A 21,768-nucleotide genomic window follows, 5' to 3' on the forward strand; every position below is an offset into this window, starting at 1 on the left:
ATACTGCGGGTGATCAGAGCAATGCTTCACACAAACATGTAGACTATGGGATAATGGGATGGAGTGACGATCTGTGATGCATCTTCTAAATAATGTGGGGACTTTATTCAAAGAAACCAAACATATACATGACCAGAAACAAAAGACCCATGAGGGGTTGCAAGGGGTATAAGGAGGATAAATGAGAAGGCAAAGAGCGAAGCTAAACACAGGGAAACACTTAGGAGGACTGTGACAGAGAACACTAACAAGGAACACGAGAAAACCATGACCAGGGACTAACGTACAGCACTAACAGACCTACATCCACAATGACTGACAAAGGAGCAGGGAAAGGGGAGCGTATATATACACTTATAACAAGGGCTATATGAGGGGCAGGTGCAGACCATAACAATTAACTACACACTAGAGCTGGGAACAAGGCACACATGAAGGTCATCATCACTAAACACTTAGGGCTCAAAGAGTAGGATTGGGACAACAGACAGGACAAGGCAGGAACTGGGCCTGACATAGACAGTCACAGATATATTGATGCATACAATACTAGGCATGAAGTGCCCAAAATGATTGTTTGTGTCATATCTGATACAGAAACTGTCATGTTCATAAGTGATAGTTTAGATCTGATGTAATTAAAGCGTGTCTGAGAAAACAGAAGTGCTCTGTGACTGATAAGGCAGAAGACTAAGCTAATTGGCAAAGAGAGGCACATGACTCACCACCAAGAGGAATGCCTCAGGGAGTGATTGAGCTTTGGGTTTCCTTCCTTACACCTGATCATCTGCAGAATGAGTACGAAAGCTGTTTGCTCTGTCAGTTAGCCATGAGGGACACTTGCCGACCTGAATGTGGACCAAGGCCTTAGAGCTGTTTTTGAAAATTCCAATGTGAGGGATCTTGGTGCTGAGATGTATAAGATGGTAAAGGAATCCAGTACTCTCAGAATGGTATCTTCATGAGAATACACTCTGGGGTCCACATGACAGTGTCTTTGCCACATAATTGGTTCTGTGGTCGTAGAGTTAAAGGTCATTAAGTAAGGAATATACCATGATGAGGGATGTGGTTATAAGAAAATAATCGACAACATGGTGTAATGCGGCCTGATGGCAAGTGGAGTTGATTATTTTGATATAACTACACATCTCAAAGCGGTTTATCCCACTTATTCCACAGTCAACAAACAAAAGATAAAAACAGAATAAATGAGTCACTGTTAATTTGTCAGAAGAAAGTGATGTAAATTACCATTTTATAATATCCCGATATATTTTTAAAAATGTAGTCCCTATAAGGACAGAATGTCTGGTCAGGCTAATCACTGGAAGCAGAAAGTCTGTTAATTTATCATAGAAACTGTCAGATTCTTGCATTTGGAAAATTAAGGAAAATTATGCTGATAAGAATGACTGCATATTTATGAGCAAAAAAATCACACCGGTTTTTATATTGACCTGTTTAATAAAACATTAAAACACATTATAGAACTGTTATTAGGCTGTTGAAACTACATAGTCAACCCCCACATGACATTTCTGGACAGCAGCTGTGGTATAATGCTGGACAGTGAATACAGAAAGCTGGTATGCTTTGCAATGCCTAGAAATTTTGCTCGACCAGTTATAAGATTAAGGAGCGGGCTGGTATAACGTCTTACCAGAATCAGATTGTTTCTTGGCTTGGTCAGATACTTTCAGAATTTTTTGTTTGCCTAATTAATCGGCTAGTGGCCACTTTTTAAGCTGATATTTGGTCAGAAGAGGAAGTACAAAGGTAACTGGAAACCAAAACAGTTGTCATCACATTGTTTTAGTTATTCGAAACTTTTGATGCTTTCGACTTGAGAAACTGAGAATGACTCTTTCACACAGTTAAGTATCAGATCTAGTTCAGACTTTTATGTTTTTCTCTGATGCCTCGCAGGACGGCACTGATACTCTCCTTTCACAGGTACAACAAGATGAAATGACATCTGTGCCTGTTGTTTTGCTTTCAAGCAAGTTTTTGTCTCAGACCCAAAATAATTATCCAGCTCAACATTTGGAGTCTTGGCTTTGACGTAGGCTGTATTTCATAAGCTTCTTGTGTTTTGTGTCTTTTTTTGATTGTGGTTTAGTAGGCTTGACTGGACAGACCGTATGACCAGCATGTGGTGTACATGACACCATACACTCAGAAACTGGATCAAGAGTTTAGTGTTGCTCTCCTTCCACTGTATAGCTGGGGGAAACTTGGTAATTGGCAGTCTGTTTTAGGATGCTCTGTCATAACTGTTCAATACTACTATGCTTTTCACAGTTGGTTGTTGGTGTCATTTTGGTTAAATTCAGTGGTAGAGAATATATGTATGAGGGCTGTCAAAGAATTAATTTTAACTTAAATGACTCACATATACAGTTGTTTTGTAAAACCATCCAAAAAAGATGCAAACAGAAGTCTCAAAATAAAGACAAAAATAAATTACCAGTGTTGCATGGGTCAAATTAAAGAGCTATGACATAAAAGTTGGTGTGTGAGTGTGCCCTGCGATGGGCTGGCCCCCCATCCTGGGTTGTTCCCTGCCTCATGCCCATTGCTTCCGGGATAGGCTCCGGACCCCCCACGACCCAGTAGGATAAGCGGTTTGGAAAATGGATGGATGTATTGATGGATGGATGGACATAAAAGTTGTTTCCCTCCACTATGTCCACCAACAGACTGTTTTGCTCATAGTTAATAACATTGCTCTCAAAACAGGTGAATGTTTAGGTACAAAAAAACTATCCAAATATAAAAACCTACAATGCATTTGGCTCTAAAAACATTAGCCTGACAACAACTGAAAGCGCATTTAATAACTGGAAAGATCCTCATTTTATAATATTACCCTTCAATAAAATGTAATAAATATTGCAAGTTACGATGTTGTTATTCTCAATTTCTAAATGAAATTTGCTATGTAATGATGTTTCCTGACCTTTCCTCTCCATCAGCTTCCCCATGAGATTCTAACTGAATTTTGTCATTTTGGTTGTGAAACCTGGGCTTGGTGCTTGTGCAATCAAAGTAATGATTGTTATGTAATGTATTATGATTTTGACAGCCCTGCTTATATAGAATACATTTATACAGAGTTTGATTGTTTTTGCTAAAATTACCTTTTTATATTAACCTTTTACATTTCTGACATTTAAATTGCAGCATCTATAGATTACACAATAGAACTGTGTAACCCATGTCTTCAGTTCCCACTCCCATTTTCTTTGGTGGATGAACTGAGCAGTCTGCGGTTACACTGAAACAGATAAGTGAAGAACATATCATTATACCCAACTTCTTCATAGAATAAAATGAGAATGTAACAAGACTTCTACCCTCCCCCACCCTGCAACTTTCACAAAGCATTGAAGTTTTGTAACTGAATACAATGTCCATCATACACAGCCCAGGAACCACAACAGCTGTTGACTAAAGTATTTGGTAACAAAAATTCTTGCATTTAACCAAACTCAGTTTAAAAGACACAAAACTATAGATCCTAACTTAGAGTAATCAGTTAGCTAAAGAAATTACTTAGTTTGACTGGACATGCAGCAGTAGTTGCCCCAAAGGAATTATTGTATTAGCTTAAAATATAATCTTAGCCATGACAGTTTAACCCAGTTAAGGCAAATCATTCCTTATTTCCCTTAATATATTTCATGTATAAATGTATAAGGAAAAAACTAGACAAATTTACTTTTTCCAAGCAAAAAAAACTAAAGTGATTTTGTGAAACAAATATCAGCACTGTTTTAACATAATTTTTTTAAACTACATAAAACGAATAAACAAATAAAAATATGGTACCGTCAAGAATGAATTAAAATGACAAAAACACATTGAGAATGGTGTGTGAGTGTGCCCTGCGATGGGCTGGCCCCCCATCCTGGGTTGTTCCCTGCCTCGTGCCCTTTGCTTCCGGAATAGGCTCCGGACCCCCCTCGACCTAGTAAGATAAGCGGTTTGGAAAATGGATGGATGGATGGAAAACACTTTGAGTTTACATTTAATTAGATATTCAAACTCACTATCAGACTATGCTTTTGTCTAGTATTCAAAATCATGAAGACTTTTTGGAAGATAAAAAGTACTCTAACTAAACCCAGCCAGCATTGGGCTAAAAGTGGCCATTTAGCCATTACTCTCATTCAGCCAGATGTGCCAGGCTAGCCTTACTTACATGAACATGAAGCATTACATAAATCTTAATTTCACAAGTATATAAACGAGGAAAGCCATTTATATTGTTCTTATTCATTTTGTGTTTTATAGTAACTCGGAGTAATAATTTTAGCAAGAAATATACCAAGGTGCAGGTCTACGCCCTTAGTCACTATCATACTCACACTAGCAACGAAGAACGAACTTTTAAGTGAACGTAGAGTACAGTCAAATTAACACAAGATACTGATCTAGGATCAGATTTTCTCCATGATTTTTTTTGCTTTTGTCTAGGATTAGGCGGAGTGAACTGATCCTAGCCCTGTAAATAAATACCAATGTTCCTTTGTTATGCTAATGTACCTTGTAGCTATGGACGCTTGCCTGTTACGTCACACTCTCGCGTTATTTGTAAGATCAGCTGATTTGGACCGGACACACTCAACATGGCGAAATGAGAGTTCCGGGAATGCTCATAAATTTCATCTCCTAAAGTAATAGATTCATAACTATATGCTGAAAACAGTGTACGGTTGTTGTACCGTCGTTTTACCATGGAACATATCACTACGCCAAAGGTAATATCTAGAGTATATTAAACTATTTTGTTTATATGGATAATTAAACTATATTGGCTCAGTCTTTCTAATTAGGAATTGGATTCTGTTGAGGCTAGCAGCAGGTCCTTTAAGTTATGTGCTGTGATTCGCACTTGTCATTACCTGTTTTAAGTATAAGGCTTGTTATATGTATTTTTTCACATTGCAGTTTTAATGTACTTAAAATATAAACGCTGACATACGCATATTAATCGTGTACAGAAATATTCGCAGTGATTATCTTCTTAAAGGCTTAAAAATTCTTAGAAATAAGTAGCATAGAAATATATTCCCGCTATGATTATTTGAAAGAATATATATTGCAAAATTAGCGTTGAAGAAATCCGTTAGTTTGGGTTAAATAGGTATTATATTGTACTTTTTAGGATATTTAAAATAGTTTTCAATCATTTACCGTTTTTAGGCTAGACATATTGTTTTTTTTATGTATAACGTACTAATGGCTAAACACAAACTTAGAACGGCGTAAAATAAGCCTTCCGTGCTTCAGGACCGCTGAGTCGTGATGATAGGAATATGCGTAGCCGTGTTTCAACAGCCTCGTACAGTTTTAGTACCATTGTACAGTACAGACTGAAATATTGCACAGAAGAAATTTATATAGCCTTTATGAAAGTTTCATTTCCGTTTGCCTAATGACGAATATGTAGGCACTGTAAATGCTGAATATAGTTGCAGCTCAATAGACGCTGTATATTTCATGAGTACCCCATGAAATGTGTGGTTTGTGTTTTATTCTATGGTATTGTATAATACAAGTACTTATATGGTGGTCTAGTCACTTAATCGCTTTCCCATACATTTTTACAAATGTATTGCTTTTGTGATCTTAGTAGTATCTTCATCTTGTCTCCAGCAAGGCAAAAGTATGCATTTAAATGTAGCTTGGTATTGTAATGTAGTTGCAATATACATACATGATTTGGTTTTAGATAAGTGTTTTATTTTGGCTGCCTACTGTTGGTATTGCAAAGCATACCACTTTGCTCCTAAGAGTATACATGAACTGAAGTTTGTTGTATAGAAATATGATTGTAACATGTTCGTTTAGGTACACTGTACTGCAAATGGGATACTTCTTAATTGTACGCTTCTTCACCCATTGTATGTTTAGCCAGCATTACCATACAGTCAGCAGCAGGCAATGATATTGCTGTTGTAACTCATTCTGTTACTTTAACTGAAAAAAACAATGAACAGCTTGGAGTGACAAGTCAATGTTTTGTAATGAAATACATATGTATGCATACTACTTGTATACAAAACATTGACCTGTTACTTGGTCGCTTTCGTAAGAGACACGCCCCAAAATTATACAAATTGTACAAAAAGTGTTATTTTTGAACCTTAAAAGGGATGTATGTGTGTGTGGGGGGGGTATACATTCTTTCACTTAATTCAGAAGAATGTATTCTTTACCTTCTTTCAAATGGAAAAAAAATGAGATTCAAAAGGATGTATGAATTTGTTGAATTAAAATGGAACGACCTACACTGATGTAACTTTTCCCAGCTCACAGTGACATTTCATATTGCCATCCTAAAAAAAAATCATCATTTGTTGTTATTTGGACAGAAGCACTTATTTCCTTGTTCGTTTTTCTGTCTCTCTCATAAATAAGAAAAAATAGGACTTCCAAAAGCTAAAACATGGTTTCTTTTATACATATTTTCTGTGTAGCTGCAGAATTTTCAATCTATGCAATATTACAAATTCTGTGCAGCTCTGCAATTAATTGTTAATGGGCATGTGCTACCAGACTGCTATGTTTTTTTTTTTTAGGTCATGGTTTCTTCCATTTTCTTTTGATGACAGTTATTAAAAATCTAAATAAATCAATTACATTCTAAAGAATATTTTTTATACTTAAACCAAACAGGTAGAACAAGTTAAATTACTGGACAGATACACACCCAAGAAGCCTGCAGTCGGCACTCTTTATTTGACAACAACTCACTTGATCTACGTGGAAACAACGTCAGAGTCACGCAAGGAAACCTGGGTATATATATATATATATATATATTTAAATTGCATGTACACACTGTGAGACCTCTGTTTATGGAGAAATAAGCTCTCATGTATCGTTTATGATCATAATAGGCAAGCAATAAAAGATATTGTAACTTATTGTCATCTTTAAAGTTTTTAGTTTTACATGTCAAACCATCATCTTTTTAGTGGATAAGTAAATTGAATTATGGTTTTAAATTGTCATTGTTTCTTGCTGGACAGATTCTACACCATCACATAGCTACAGTTGAGAAGCTGCCCCTTACACCAGCAGGGTGCCCCCTTCTCATCCACTGTAAAAACTTCCGTGTGTCTCACTTTGTTTTTCCTCGGGAGAGAGACTGTCAAGATGTTTTCCAGTCTTTACTCAAACTGTCACAGCCAGGTACAGTGGTCATGATCGCAGCGCTGTTCATTTGCTTTGTGTTCATGGCTTTATAATTCTAATGCAAGGGAGTACGATGCGTCAAGATCTATTTCTCAGCATTCCGGAGATTACTCTATGTTTATTTGTGTGACAGTCGTTTGTGTTTTTCATCTGGCAGCAAAATATGAAGAATTATATGCTTTCCTGTACAACCCAAAACAAGATGAAAATGACAGAAGAATTGGCTGGGGTGCTGTAAATCTGAAGAGGGAGTTTGAAAGGATGGGCTTGCCTAATGATTTGTGGGAATTGACTGATCTTAACAAGAACTATGGAGTAAGTACATTTATAATAATAATAATAATACATTTTATTTAAAAGCGCCTTTCAAGACACTCAAGGGCACTGTACACAACAAATGATAAAACAAACATAAAAGGAGATAATTAACATAATCCTTAAAAAACAATCCAAAATAAGAAGACATTTATGCCTCCCTTTTTATTTTTTGATAACTATTCTGCTCTATTGGCATGCAGCTAATGGTAGACATAATGCAGGGAGTTGGTATGTATTGGGTACGTATGAGTATGGGTTAATAGAAATTTTAAATTGGTAATAAATGTATAAATATTATATATAGAGATGAACTTGCTGTCATTTGTCTTGTGGTACATGAATAATTTCAATGCATTATTTGCGGGGAATGTAACTGTACAGAAAGTTCATGGTTCGATTTTGGGATCACGGTTCGGTGCAGGTACCACAGAGAAAACATCATTTGTTCTGAAATGAAACTGCACACAATTAGGAGCAGTTATAAACCAAAAGCAATGTGTCTGAATAAAAAAAAAAAAAAGTACCGCTTATTTGCGCATTGTAAAAATAAGTATCTACAATGTAAAAAAAATCAAAAATGTAACACCATAGCAATTATAATCCTACTAAATGTTGTCTATATCCCATGTACTGTGCTACTGAATATGGTTGCATATCTGCAGCGATAAGGACTCCAAAAGCAGTAATTATATATTTTTTTTTTTAGCACAGTCTGAATTTCCTGGCATAAGTGCCTTAGATGCCTTGGTGGCTGTTTTCAGCCTTGCTCTGGTGGTGCACACACTAAGATGGTGTTGTGTCAAATATCATTGATGTGTTTCCACCAACATATCCAAGTCCTGTATATCAGCCGACAGACAGCCGTGGTCTCATCAACTACTCTGGTGTGGTGCTAGTGTAATTTATGGAAAGAAAAAAAAGTTCTCAAACTGGCCATTATAACTGACTGCAACCAGAATTGATCGTAACCAGCTCAGCCACAATTAGCATAATGTTATCCATGTTGAAAATCGTCTTATGAATTTAGGTTCTGCCTGTATCAATAAATGAATTAATTTGTCGTGCTGTACGTACCGAACTGAACATGATGTACCAAACTACAAAGATGAATGCATGTACTGTTACACTCATTAATGCCCTCGTGATTTTTCCATCTACTGCCTGTTGTGATGCATAGATCTGCAGTACGTATCCCGCTGAGCTGGCTGTCCCAAAAGCAGCAAGCAACCCCACGATAGTGGGTAGCTCCAAATTCAGGAGCAGGGGACGATTTCCAGTCCTGTCTTACTTCCACAAGGAGAACAGTGTAAGTTTAATTGCGAAACACCCATAGAGAGTTTTTTTTTTTCCCAAATTAGTTGCTGGTCTATATTCCAGAATCTTGCATTTAAAGAGGTTGTGTTTCCTTTTTAAGGGGTGGCAGGGGGGCTGCATTTGACTCTGATGATAACCATTATTTTGTCCATTCCACTAGGCTGCTATTTGCCGCTGCAGCCAGCCTCTGTCTGGGTTCAGTGCTCGCTGTGTAGAAGATGAACAGATGCTGCAGGCCATTAGCAAGGCAAATCCCAAGAGTTCCTACATGTATGTGGTGGATACCCGACCCAAGGTACTAATTTCTGCATTAAAAAAGGATTAATGACTGGATTCCAGATTACCTTTTTCTCTTACAACTTCTGCAATTCCTTTTCTTCACTAGTTGAATGCTATGGCCAATAGAGCTGCTGGGAAAGGCTATGAGAATGAGGACCATTACTCCAACATCCGCTTTCAGTTTGTGGGTATTGAGAATATCCATGTGATGAGAAGCAGTCTGCAGAAGCTTGTGGAAGGTTGCTATTTATTTATTTTTTTACCCAGCCAATTACATTTACCATAACCTTTGATTACTCTGCCCCATTACTAATGTGTGTTCACTAATCTATGTTAAGAATATAAAGATACAGCTAAAACCACAATCTGCTGTAAATGTTCTACCTAGTACAGAAATGTCAGTTCATATTAATTTTGTCAACAGTGTGTGCGGTGAAATCACCCACGATGAGTGACTACTTAACTGGACTGGAGAATTCTGGTTGGTTGCGTCATATTAAAGCAATAATGGATGCTGGAATATTCTTAGTGAAGGTAATGCTGTCTTCAAATCACATTTCTGAAATGTAATGTTACCCCTGGTGCTAATTTATTTTCATTTTATTTTCACTTGCGTCATTTGAAAATTTGTTGAATTCAAGTGGTTAAATGTAAGCAGTGTGTGCATAATTATTAAATTATTGTATTATTATTTTTTATTTTTTAAGAAATACAATTTTGTCAGTGAATCCCAAATTTTTTCTCTGTATAAAATCCGAATAATTGTCATAGACAAAGTGTTTAATCATGCTGGGGTCACACCTAAAAACTAAAGTTTTGCATCTTTATGAATGGTATTTCACAGTTTTTCTCTCTTTAGTGTCCATTAGATCTCTCTCTTTTTGGTCTATTTCACCTTAAAAACGTGCCTCATAATGCACACTTGAGTAGAACACATGTCCTTTCTCAATCCAACAATTATATCACCTGGCAAAGATTCTATCCAGCGAATATTTAGACTGATATGATTTGGAGTTGGAATGATGTTCTCGGAATGGTGTATGCGCCCTGCAGTACGGTGGGCCCCATCCTGGGTTATTCTTTGCCTTGCGTGTGTAGTTTCCAACATAGGCTCTATAAGACAAGCGGAGACAGAAAACGGTCGGATGGAAGATGTTCTTGGAAATAATGCATGATCAGAATATGGCATAATGATCTGATCTTTTTTTTTTACTTATGACGGTTCCTCTTGCAGGCTGTGACAGAAGAAAATGCCAGTGTGCTGGTGCACTGCTCAGACGGCTGGGATCGTACGGCTCAGGTCTGCTCTCTGGCTGCCGTCCTCCTGGACTCCTATTACAGAACAATGAAGGGTTTGATGGTATGGATGCACTAGTCGCTAATCTTTTGCTTTGCTGTTGGACCTGCCATGTCTGTTGTTTAGAAGTGGATCCATTCACATGGGCTGTAACAGTTTTAAATTAGATTATCTCCAGAGTCACTATACAGCTCTTTGTTAAAACGCTACTTTTTATGTTTAATTATTTAACGTCAGTTCTGTTGCTTTACATAGTTTTTTCTTTTAACCAATTTCCCCCCCCCCCCCCTCATTTAAAGGTTTTGATAGAAAAAGAATGGATATCCATGGGACACAAATTCACTCAAAGGTATTCACATTCAGTATCTTTCATCCAGATTATAGTCCCATGTTTACCTAGTGTTTACTGTTAGGGTAGGGCTGTAATCCATTAGAAAGTAACTTTGTTGAATTTAACTATTTTAGTCAAGCTTTGTATCTATTGTTTGTGTAGAGTCAAGACATTAAGATACTATCTTGTTTGCACAACATAATCAGGGTACTGAGCGCACTTCTGTGAACATGGAGCAGTCATAAATGTGACGTTAAAGTTAGGCTCAAATTCGATTTTCAGTTTTCTATCTATAAAATGTAGCCAAGCGGTTTTTAATCACTGATTCTTCTTGTCCAATACACAGTGATGTACACCAATCATTTTTGTAATTCAAGCCCTTTTTCGGGACGTTGTGGGCTCCATGTATTTTGTGAATTAAATGGGGATGAATAGTCTTAGTATTTTTTTTGTCATAATTATTTAGATTGTTGCAACTTTTTACTATGTGTAACAAATATTTTTTTTAGGTGTGGCCATTTAGAAGGAGAACCTAAGGAAGTGTCACCTGTTTTCACTCAGTTTATTGAATGCATCTGGCATTTGACGGAGCAGTACCCCTGTGCTTTTGAATTTAATGAGAGATATCTCACTGAAATCCATGACCATGTGTATGCCTGCCAGTTTGGTAACTTCATTGGCAACTGTGAAAAGGAGAGATTCGAAATGAAGTAAGTATTCCTTTTCTGATCTCTTCATTTCTGAGTTTTTGTCTGTCTCACCCCCTATTGACAAAGTGAATACTTTTATTGCAGACAGCGATTGATTCATGTCAGTTCATTAACTTAATCAGCCTGATACTTATTTATTGCCTAACTTAGTAAAATAAGTAGAATGTGTTAAAAAAGTATAAAAGCCCTTCTGGCTTTTCGTGTGTGCAGATGTATCTGAGTTTTCTCTTTATTTTACAGGCTCCAGGAAAAAACTTACAACATTTGGCCATTTCTGCTGGAGAAAAGACAGCAGTTCACAAATCCACTATATAAAGAGTCCTTTCATAGTGATGTGCTGAAGCCAAACACATTACCATTCAATTTCAAGTAAGGAATAATTAATGAATGTTTGTCCGTGTTTTATGGGTGTGTGTTTTGTGTGTGTGCAGGGGCGGAGCTATAGGTGGGGTGGGCGGAGCTGTGGGCGGGGCCACTGCCCCAGGGCCTGGGCCCTCCCATATACTAAATACACATAAAGTTATACTAATATAATTTCTCTGAAGCTCTTGACAGCTAGAGCATAATACTTTGTAGTACTTTAAATTATGACTTGCGATTTTATATATCTGTCATTTTTTGTGTATATTCTTATTATGGTGGGTGTATGGTGTAATTTTAAATTTTTAGAAAAAAAATCCCTACAACAAACTTAAAATATAATACATAGTAATGTTTTGAAGTCAAACTAAGCTGTTCCTTTTGTATTTAATGGTTTTCCATTTGAGGAATTTGCAAAAGACTGCAGTGCATGATGGGTAGGATCTAAAGGCTGCCTAACGTCCTCATCCGTCTGACGACATACATCAAGATTAGGAAGGTGCATAATGTTCATGCCTGGTTGCGTTTGTTGGTCCAGAAAGTAATTCAGTTTCGCCATGTAGGCTACATTCTTAAAAACTGCTTGTACAGTATATAGCCCTATTATATGCCGTGGGCTTCTAAAATTGTTTGCAATTTCGCCAGGTAGGCTGCCTTCTTTAAACTGCGTTTTCTTAGACTACATATTTCGAGATGTCTTATTGTAGTCTTTGTAAATATGTATATAGTCTAACCTTACCCAGCCACTTAAGGTAGCAAGCCAGCTCAACTAGGCGCCGGTCCCACATCTTCACTGCATCACTGATGTAAAAATGTGGGAAATATGTGGTTGTATAAATAAATGCGTTAAAGTAGGTTAATGTCTATGAAAAATTTCTAGACATAGCCAAACAAATCTCCTCCTGTCTGAAAAGGCTTAGAAAACGCAATTTAGCCACTGAAGGGGCAGTCAAATTCTCTCTAAGTTTTTTGCGATCCTGCACTTTGAAACTCGTTTCAGCGCCGCAACATACAGAAATGTTGAATGGGGGGGGTGGGGGGCCCAATCAGTGTTTCGCCCTAGGGCCTTGTGTGCAGTTGTTCCTGCCTGTGTGTGTGTGTGTGTGTGTGTGTGTGTGTGTGTGTGTGTGTGTGTGTGCGTGTGTGTGTGTGTGTGCGTGTATACATAGGTGTACACAGTACTGTGCAAAAGTAAAAAAAAAAAAATGTTTAAAGCTATTTATCTAGACAGTAAGTGTATCTTTGCTCACAATTTAATATTAGAACCTATGCATGAAAACGGTTGACTAAAATTGGCTAAATTTCACCACCAGCTCAATCGATTGATTGATAATTAATTAATTAGCTCAATGAGGTATTGATTATCAAAACATTGTATGCTAGTGGTCAACTGTTATAGAGCTGCTTTGATAGAGTAGTCACCCACCTTGTACTTGATATGACATTACCTCAAGAAACAAGCCAAGTTTATGTCTACTCTCAGTATGAACTGATTTAAAAATCTCTTTCTTCAGGCTTTGGTGTGGCATGTATAATCGGTTTGATAAGGGCATGCATCCAAAGCAGTCAGTTTTAGATTATCTACTGACACTCACCAGACAAAAGGAAGAGGATGAAGAGAAGGTTGAGAGTCTTCAAAAGGTAAGCATGAATTTGTCGGCGACTGTATAGATTTATATATAACAAGTCGTAAGCAAGTTGATAAATTCGATGAAATTTTCTCCTGTACAATTCAAAGAGGTTGGCAGCAGTCGACGGGCTGCCAGAACAAGGTTGTTCAGGCATTGTGTCTGGTGGCCAAGCCTCCACTGTGCCAGCCGCACCCCTTTCCTTTACTGGTAATGAAGCCGTGGATATTTTTTCCCATTCCAATGGCACTGAAAAGAACTCAAAAGCAAGTCTTGCCACTTAAGTATGCTGATATTCGACAAATGGGTTACCAGGGCAGTTGCAAAACCAAAGGTGTCTACAGTTCTCACAAAAGTTATGCTCATAGGATCATTGGCTCATATATCTCTGTCCTTTTTATTGAGAAACTTGTCCTAGAAGCACGACGAGTAATAATTTATGGGCTAAGAACTTCAACAACAAAATGGAGTGAAGGCATTTCACAGATGGTGCTACAAAAGTTAACCAAAATGGGTATTTCTTTGTAAATTAAACTAAGGGGATTAAGACATAAAAATGATTATATGTTAAGGGAATTCAGCCAAGTGAGGGACTAGAATTCAACTGGATTTATCAAAACTGGACTTTAAAATTTTTATTTTATTGTTTTCGTTAATCAGGTTATTCTAAAGGAATATTTCTCAATATGTCTTATAAATTCTGTTAATATTATCATATCTTCCATCTTTATCCCAGCCTTTCATAGATTTTCTGTTATATAATTTTATATTTTGCAAACATTTTAGCTTAGGTTTAATTTTAAAATTTTAAATTTGTTTTAAATTCAAATCTATGCATACATGTTAATACATAATTTCATAGTTTCTTTAGTAAACAGGACAGTGGCCAAATTTATGTAAAATTGCAATTTTCCCCATGCTCTGTATGTGTAATAAGCGTATTTTTTTTAACATCCAAAATTGCATCTTGGTGTCTTAATTGTGGTTGCACAATACAGGCATATTGTGTATTTTCGGCACAGATAAGGAATACTGACATCAGTTTTATGTAAGTTTCAATATACTGTATGTGTCAAGCAGTGGGACGTTGCTAGTGTTTACTCCACTGTATGTTCAGAATACTTTGTACATCTAGATTACAACGTTTTTTGTCTAACAATGGTAAAAAAATGTAATATTCCTGGTTAACATGTGAATGACACTGGAAATGTATGTTATTCAAATTTTGTGTATAAGTGTTTCTCAATTTATACAAGGCATTTTGTTCTTTATTTGCACAGTTAAAGTAGTACTTTTCAAGACTGTACACCTGACTGAATCTACATACGATCTATGTCTAGTATTATCAGACACACTGGCCATTTTTTATTTTTTTTGTCAGTTTTCAGTTTCCAATATACCTGTTAAACATTTTCGTTAATTTCAGTGAATCAATTCCTGATTTTTATTGCAATAGTTTGTGATGTTATATGTACCGGTTTGCTAGATATTAACCTAGATTGCTAGGCTAGGGGCGCTTCAACCATTAGTATTGCTTATTTGACCTAAATGCCACCGAGAATTCTGTGATGCTCACATTTGTGTTGTGATGAAAAGTATTGAAATCCCATTTTGAATGTAATGTAGATACAAGCTGAAATGTAGTGCCTTGTTGCAGAAAAATCAGCTGGTGTCATCATATGCATGGCAATGTAAGAACTTACTGGCATCATTCACAGCACCTGAGTGATGGTGAGAAGGAGAAATACTACAGCAGGTATTTCTTCAGTAGTGACTTGACAGTGTAGAAACAATTTCTTGCTCCAGGATGCAAAGTATTGTCTGCATTGAAATACAGATGCTGTGTTTCTTATATTTTAATGTATTTAGCCAGTATTTTTTCAGGTATCTTTCAGATGATACGAACCATGTTTAACAAAAGGTATAATACAAACATATCACAACCACATTTAACTTGTCAAGAGTGATATGTTAAGAAAATGAAAATTGGCTTAAAATGAACACGACCCTCTAAGGCAGTGGTTCTCAAAGTCGGTCCTCGGGCTCCACTGCCCTGCTTGTTTTCCTGCTATCCCTGCCCCACACACAAGTCTCAGCTGTCTTTCAGCTTCTGAATGACTGAACACACCTGATCCAGGTCATCAGCAGTTTGAGAACTACTGCTCTAAGGAAATTTTGTCTTCCACAGTGAAAAATTGTGTTGTGATATGTTAAAATACAACAGTATTGTACATAATTTAGGAGCCTGATAAAGTAACTGTCTACATTCCAGTAACTTTATGAGAAATGTGATCTGCATTTAACAGGTTTTTTTAGACAGATTTTAATCTTCCTTTAATGAAATATGTAATTTCATTTTTTTTGTATTGGGAAAAAAACTGGTTTTGAAGTGGTTATTTTTGTGTCGCTATATTTTTTATTTTTCAGTGACATTTTTAAACCTGTTTACAGGTTATACTGAAATGGGGAAAAATAACTCAAGTTAGGTATACAGAATTATTTTAGAATCTTTCTTTCCTTTAAAACATTATTCTGTACAGTTCTTTTACTTTTTTGTATGTGTTAGTTGTTTTTGTAAGAAGCCCATCTTTTGCAAAAATAAATGTTCTTGATATGTAACATCTTTTTCATGAGATTTTTCCCTTATATTGCATGTTGCTTACAAATCCATTTGTGTAGTTAGACCTGGAAGTGTCATATCTGAGGTAAACCAAACCATATCGAGTGTCAACTAAGAGAGACTTATGAGAGGTGGTTCTATCTGTCTGTCTGCCATAATACTTGCATTTTTTGCAGTATAGCAGGACCTAATTAATGGAATAGTAAAAGGGTTCTTATGTAATAGGTTATCTAAGACCTTTTAGAAAGGTATTTCACATTTTTCCTTCCATTGTTTTCTTCATTTATTTGCTTTGTTGCTCAGACCTGTTATTATTCTCTTTTGAAAATTACTTGTTTGAGGGGAAACTCCTTGCCGTCAATAGTACAGCTGTTAGCTATACAATCAGGTGACTGATGGCTGATGTGACAGCTCTATATACTAACCAAGCATATTTTCACAAAGTACCTCTCAGCTCAGAGACATATTTTTTTTTTACATTTTACTACTTTGCTCACCCCTGTGCTATCTTATCCACAAAGGGCCGGTGTGTGTGCAGATTTTTGGGATAACTTTTAGGTCAGTTGTTCAAACCCAGGTGTGAGGACTCTTCCACCAATCAATCCTCTAATGATTAATCTAATTTGGGAGTTGCAGTGAAAACCTGCATACCCAATGGCCCTTGCTGCATAAGATTGCGCATCTGTAAACAGCATATTACAAACAATCAAGTAAAGATCTCAACTAGGCATTAGTGCATGAGTTAGCAATAAATGCTCAGGGACAAGTGTGACCAGGAGAAGCTACAGAACAAGGAGGAAGAGGGAGAGAGAGAGCGAACAAGGCAAATGGTCTCACAATGACCCCCTAGCCAGCTCCTGACTAGTTGCATGTATTGAAGCCATCTCTGAATGATTTAGCAGGAAGGCTTATCAATCAGGGCTGCAGACAATTTTACTAGAGTGAAATTGAAGAAGGTGAACTTCCAAACACAGGGAATTATTTGTTCAGGGGACTTCCAGTGGGAGGCTAATAGCAGCTTAGCTGCCAAGGAAGCAGACATCTGGAGCCTCTCCTGGAAGTGAGGAAGGGAAAGAGGAGTACAGAAGAAGAAGGACTGCAGTGGACAAGGGAATGGGAAAAGAAAGAACTGAACATATGAAGAAAGGTGCCAGGAATTTGAAGGGGACAGAGATGAAAAGGTTGAGGCAAATAAGCATGGTGGATGAAGCAGGAGAGGAGAGAGGCGCACTACATGCCCAAAGCATGGACCTCAGCTAGAGGTAGAAACAACAGGAGGTAGAAAGGAGATTGTACCTGGTCTGAAGAGATTGGAACGTTTCTGGTCAGAGTGGAAATAACAGATTGCAACCATGGTGACATGGAGATTTTGCAGCCTCCAATATTGAGGGGAGAGTTGTGGAGTAATGGAGTGTGGGGGTGCTATATCAGGAAAGGGCCCCGCAGCACTTCAACCCTCCTCCACAGGACCGACAGTAGTGGAGAGGGACTTTAGTTTAATGGTGAGAAATGGGAAGAAGCCAAGCAAGGGGGTGTTGGGGAGCATTGACCTCGCTCCAAATTTGGTGAAAGCGTCATGGTACATCTCAAAAACAGGGTAGGTGACACCACCGTCCGAATGGTCACAGATCAGAGCAGAATGTTTAACAGAAGGTATCTCGTAATTCCACAGAAGTTCAGAAATTATAGACTTAACAGGAGGCCAGTATTTGAGTGGAGGAGAAAGAAGTTAATCCTACGGAGCACATTCATTATAATGATTGCCAGCTTTGTCTAGAACAGAAGTCTCGGGGATAGCATAGCGTATTCATGGAGTTTAAGAATACGATTAGACAGGTCCAGGAGGATCAAGGTTTAAAAAGCATAAGCATCAGTGAAACAGATCTTCCTTCCCTCCAACTTGGACATGATATAGCAGAACCTGGCATCGGCATCACCCCCAATTTTTTTCAGACCGTGGTAAACTGTTACTGAAACCGTGGTAACAGGGGAGTACTTTAGTCTAGCTGCAAGATAACAAGAGCCTAGACTGGAAGCTGAGCTGTATACTCGGACAAATAAGACCTGATGTTACACAGGGTAAATTACTACTGAGTGCTCAGGAAAGGATAGCTATCATTACCCCTAGCTTCCAGGTAGACATCCAATGATCTAAGCTATACAGTGATGTCATGGTGGATGGTAGGGCTGGCAGGGAAGACAAGAAGCTCAGTCTTGGAGAGAGTTAACTGGCGGTAAATATCCCTCATTCTGGCTGTGATGTCAGCAAGGCTTGTAGAGATCTAAACAGTGACTGGTGTCATCAGGAGAAAAGGTCAGAAATAACTGGATGTCCTTGGCATACTAATAGTAGGAGAATGGTCTCCCATTCATAACCTGTCTATGAGAGGTGATATAAAAAGAGAAGAGATAGGGACCAAGAACTGAGCCTTGGGGGACACCCCAATGAGTTAGACAGCCATTAAAATACCAAGAAAAAAACGCAGATTAATTTCAACTGACTACCAGAAGAACTATCTTTCAAATCAAATACATCAGTGGAAAACATACTCATACATTTCACCTTTTTGGGGGTGATTTATCAGCGTTCACCTTCCCTTGGTCCTGAAATGCTTCACATACAATGAACGGCAATTATCACCTTAAGACATCACCCCCTCTCCAAAGCAAAGAAAAAAACTTTATCGTTCTATAAGATTATCAGCAATTAAATCATACATTTTTGATAGGTGATAAAAACATCCTGAAATTAACATGGAGTTTGTTCCACAAAGCCAGCAACTTCGGGATCACCTTCATCCCATCCAGCTCAAGAAAAATCTTTTGGAACACTTCAAAAGAATAAGCTCAGATGGGTATCTCAGATTGCATACTTTAGCAAGTAACATTCTTGTAGGCTGCCAATATCTCTGTGCTCTTAATAACAATAGCAACATCAGGACGATTTTCAGTGTGACTCATAACAATGATATTCAGTTTACCATCTGTTAAGCATCTTGAACAGTTTCCATGATGACATCCTGTAACATGATCATAACTAGTACATTTAAATACAACAAAATCCCACAAAATTCCACAAAAACATGTTTATAGAACATGCTTATGTCACATGTATCAGTTGACGCAGTTACCTATCAGATCAACAGCGGTATCATCACATACGTTATTAGAGAGGATGTTCCAGTGTTTCTTGGGAGTAAAATAATACAGTTTAGGGGCAATAGGATTGTTTTACATAAAACACACCTCTTTGCTTATCAAGTTCAAGAGGAAAAACACTGGGTCACTGAAAACCAGGTGAGGAAAAAAAATAACATTCCCTCGATTGTTACACCAGTGACAATAGTGACAAATTCATCTCACTCCATTATGGTGTTTATCTAAAACCATATTTAAAGTTTACTGCATTAAAATGTGCCTTGAAGAGATTTTACTATGAATTTCATTAAATGCATGTCAACATGTTTCTATTTGTCCCCCACAATGTGATAAAAACCTTTTATTCTGATGTTGTGGGGACCATTTTTCACAAAGATTTGCGAATGTAATCAAAAAACTAAAAATGGCAAAAGACTCTAATTATTTTGGTTACTTATGGGTAAGGTTAGGGCAGGGTAGGAGTCATGTTGGGATTTTTCCCATAGAAATGAATGCAGAGTCCCCAAAATGTTATTCAGTGTGTGGTCACTAGTTCTCTGTGAATATACCATTTCTGATGGCAAGCAACCAATCGACTTCCATAAGCACGCATTCTAAGCAGATAGCCACCCTGGCTACATCTGCTGTACCATTATTAGCAGAAATATTGAATAATGAATTCATTCAGAGGCCAGCCTCAACTATGTTAGTGATTTTGGTCATTTGTTTCTTTATTTTCTTCATCTATGTATATGTGTTGTGGGTTCTCTGTTTTTAATAATGTTCAGTTATCCTTGTATTATAGTCTACTTTGCTGTTTTGATACTTTATCTGTCGCTTGCCCTAACCTTTGTTTGTGTTCCTAGTATTTGTTACTGCTCACAACTGTCTCTTGTTGAAGCCCTTGTTTAGTGTACTTAAGTACCTACCCTGCCCAGACTCAGCTGGCCTTTGTGTGCTTGTAGCTGTTGTTGCCCCGTGTTTGCTGCTGTGCTACTGTGGTTATTCTTGTTGCTCCCTACCTACTTTGTTTTTGACCTACTTTTTCAAGCTCGAGAAATTTTGGTGCCAGTCCCTACAATACAAACTGAGCTTGAAAACTAATAAACAGCTTTGAGGCTGCACGTAGCATCCCATACATTCTGGATTCATGATAATACTGTGTAATTATTTTAAAGTGTTGTAGCCTGTAATTTCATGTAATATTAAGTTATAATACAATGTGACATTAACATGCTGCTTTTCAGAATTTGCTTGTTCAAACACAATTGTCACAATACTGAAGGAGTTGCAACATAGTTATGAAGTAAAAGTTTACAGTTTCTGTTTTGGAAGTCTTTCTGTATAAGTTGAATTTGTCTAATAAAGGACTGACCGACCTTGCTCTCTCACTTGCACATGTCTTTAGGGGCTCCAGAATTACTGTGTTTGTTGTTGAAACGGTAACATGCACAATGAAAGGTACCTGTATTTCATTGTCACGGTGAAATTCAGTAGTGAATCAGTCTAGTTTTGGGGCTGTTTTAATTCAAGAGGTTCAGGGGCACTAGTTAAGATCAGTGGCTTAATGGATTCCATCAAATATCAAGCAATTTTGGCCGACAATCTGGTTGCCTCAGCCAGTAGGCTTTGCCAGATTTTATTGTATTTTTATAGTATTTTTGTGCATTCCCAATCAGGGGTGTCAATAAGAACAGAAGAAATTTACAAACGAGAAGAGGCCATTAGGCTCGTTTGGGGAGAACTTAACTAACAGCTCAGAGTTGTTAAAATCTTATCTAGCTCTGATTTAAAGGAACCCAGGGTTTTAGCTTGCGCTACACTAGCAGGAAGACTATTCCATACTCTAACTACACGCTGTGTAAAGAAGTGCTTCTTCAAATTCATTTTAAAATGTTCTCCCGCTAATTTCCACTTATGGCCATGAGGTTTAGTATTTAAATTAATATTGAAATAGCCATTTAGCTGAACAGCATCCAGACCTGTTAGAATCTTATATAACTGGATCATGTCCCCCCTTAGTCTCCTTTGCTTAGCTAACCTCTCCTCATAAGACATTCCTCTAAGACCAGGAATCATTGTCGTAGGTCTATGTTGCACCTTTTCCAAGGTAGAAATGTCCTTCTTAAGGTATGGTGACCAAACCTGCACACAATATTCTCATTGGGGTCTTGCCAAGAAATTATACAATCGTAGCATCACCTCCCTTGACTTAAACTTCACACACCTAGAGATGTAACCCAACATTCTATTGGCCTTTTTTATTGCTTCCCCACACTGGCGAGAGTGGGACATGGAAGCATCAACATACACACCAAGGTCTTTCTCATAATCAGCTACCTTTATTTCAGTGGAACCCATAAAGTATCTGTATTTCTCCTACATTTATCTATGTGGGGGCGGCATGGTGGTGCAGAGGTTAGCACTGTTGCCTCACACCTCTGGGACCTAGGTTGAAGTCTCCGCTGGGGTCACATGTGTGTGGAGTTTGCATGTTCTCCCCATGTTGTTGTGGGATTTCCTCCGGGTACTCTGGTTTTCCCCCCACAGTCCAAAAACATGCT

At 37.6% G+C, this 21,768-nt stretch overlaps 1 protein-coding gene across 1 annotated transcript; it reads left to right on the forward strand.

The window, feature by feature from the left end:
* The first annotated feature begins 4,619 nt into the window (after window positions 1-4,619).
* Window positions 4,620-20,583, forward strand: mtmr8 (myotubularin related protein 8). Its single transcript, XM_048983541.1, has 14 exons — window positions 4,620-4,766; window positions 6,688-6,810; window positions 7,044-7,206; window positions 7,367-7,524; window positions 8,705-8,833; window positions 9,002-9,136; window positions 9,227-9,359; window positions 9,545-9,654; window positions 10,355-10,480; window positions 10,717-10,766; window positions 11,258-11,458; window positions 11,699-11,827; window positions 13,333-13,459; window positions 13,557-20,583. Exons 1-14 carry the CDS (start codon window positions 4,743-4,745, stop codon window positions 13,728-13,730), a joined length of 1,782 nt encoding a protein of 593 aa, XP_048839498.1. The 5' UTR covers window positions 4,620-4,742; the 3' UTR covers window positions 13,731-20,583.
* The last annotated feature ends 1,185 nt before the right edge of the window (window positions 20,584-21,768 follow it).

Source organism: Brienomyrus brachyistius, chromosome 18, assembly GCF_023856365.1.
Source record: "Brienomyrus brachyistius isolate T26 chromosome 18, BBRACH_0.4, whole genome shotgun sequence".
Classification (NCBI taxonomy): domain Eukaryota; kingdom Metazoa; phylum Chordata; class Actinopteri; order Osteoglossiformes; family Mormyridae; genus Brienomyrus; species Brienomyrus brachyistius.

Bases quoted from the DNA above. Each gene is read 5' to 3' on its own strand.
- mtmr8 (XM_048983541.1), top strand. From the start codon at position 4,743: ATGGAACATATCACTACGCCAAAG. The intron at 9,137-9,226 runs GTACTAATTTCT...TTTCTTCACTAG, and splicing joins TGGTGGATACCCGACCCAAG to TTGAATGCTATGGCCAATAG. The intron at 9,360-9,544 runs GTTGCTATTTAT...TTTTGTCAACAG, and splicing joins TCTGCAGAAGCTTGTGGAAG to TGTGTGCGGTGAAATCACCC.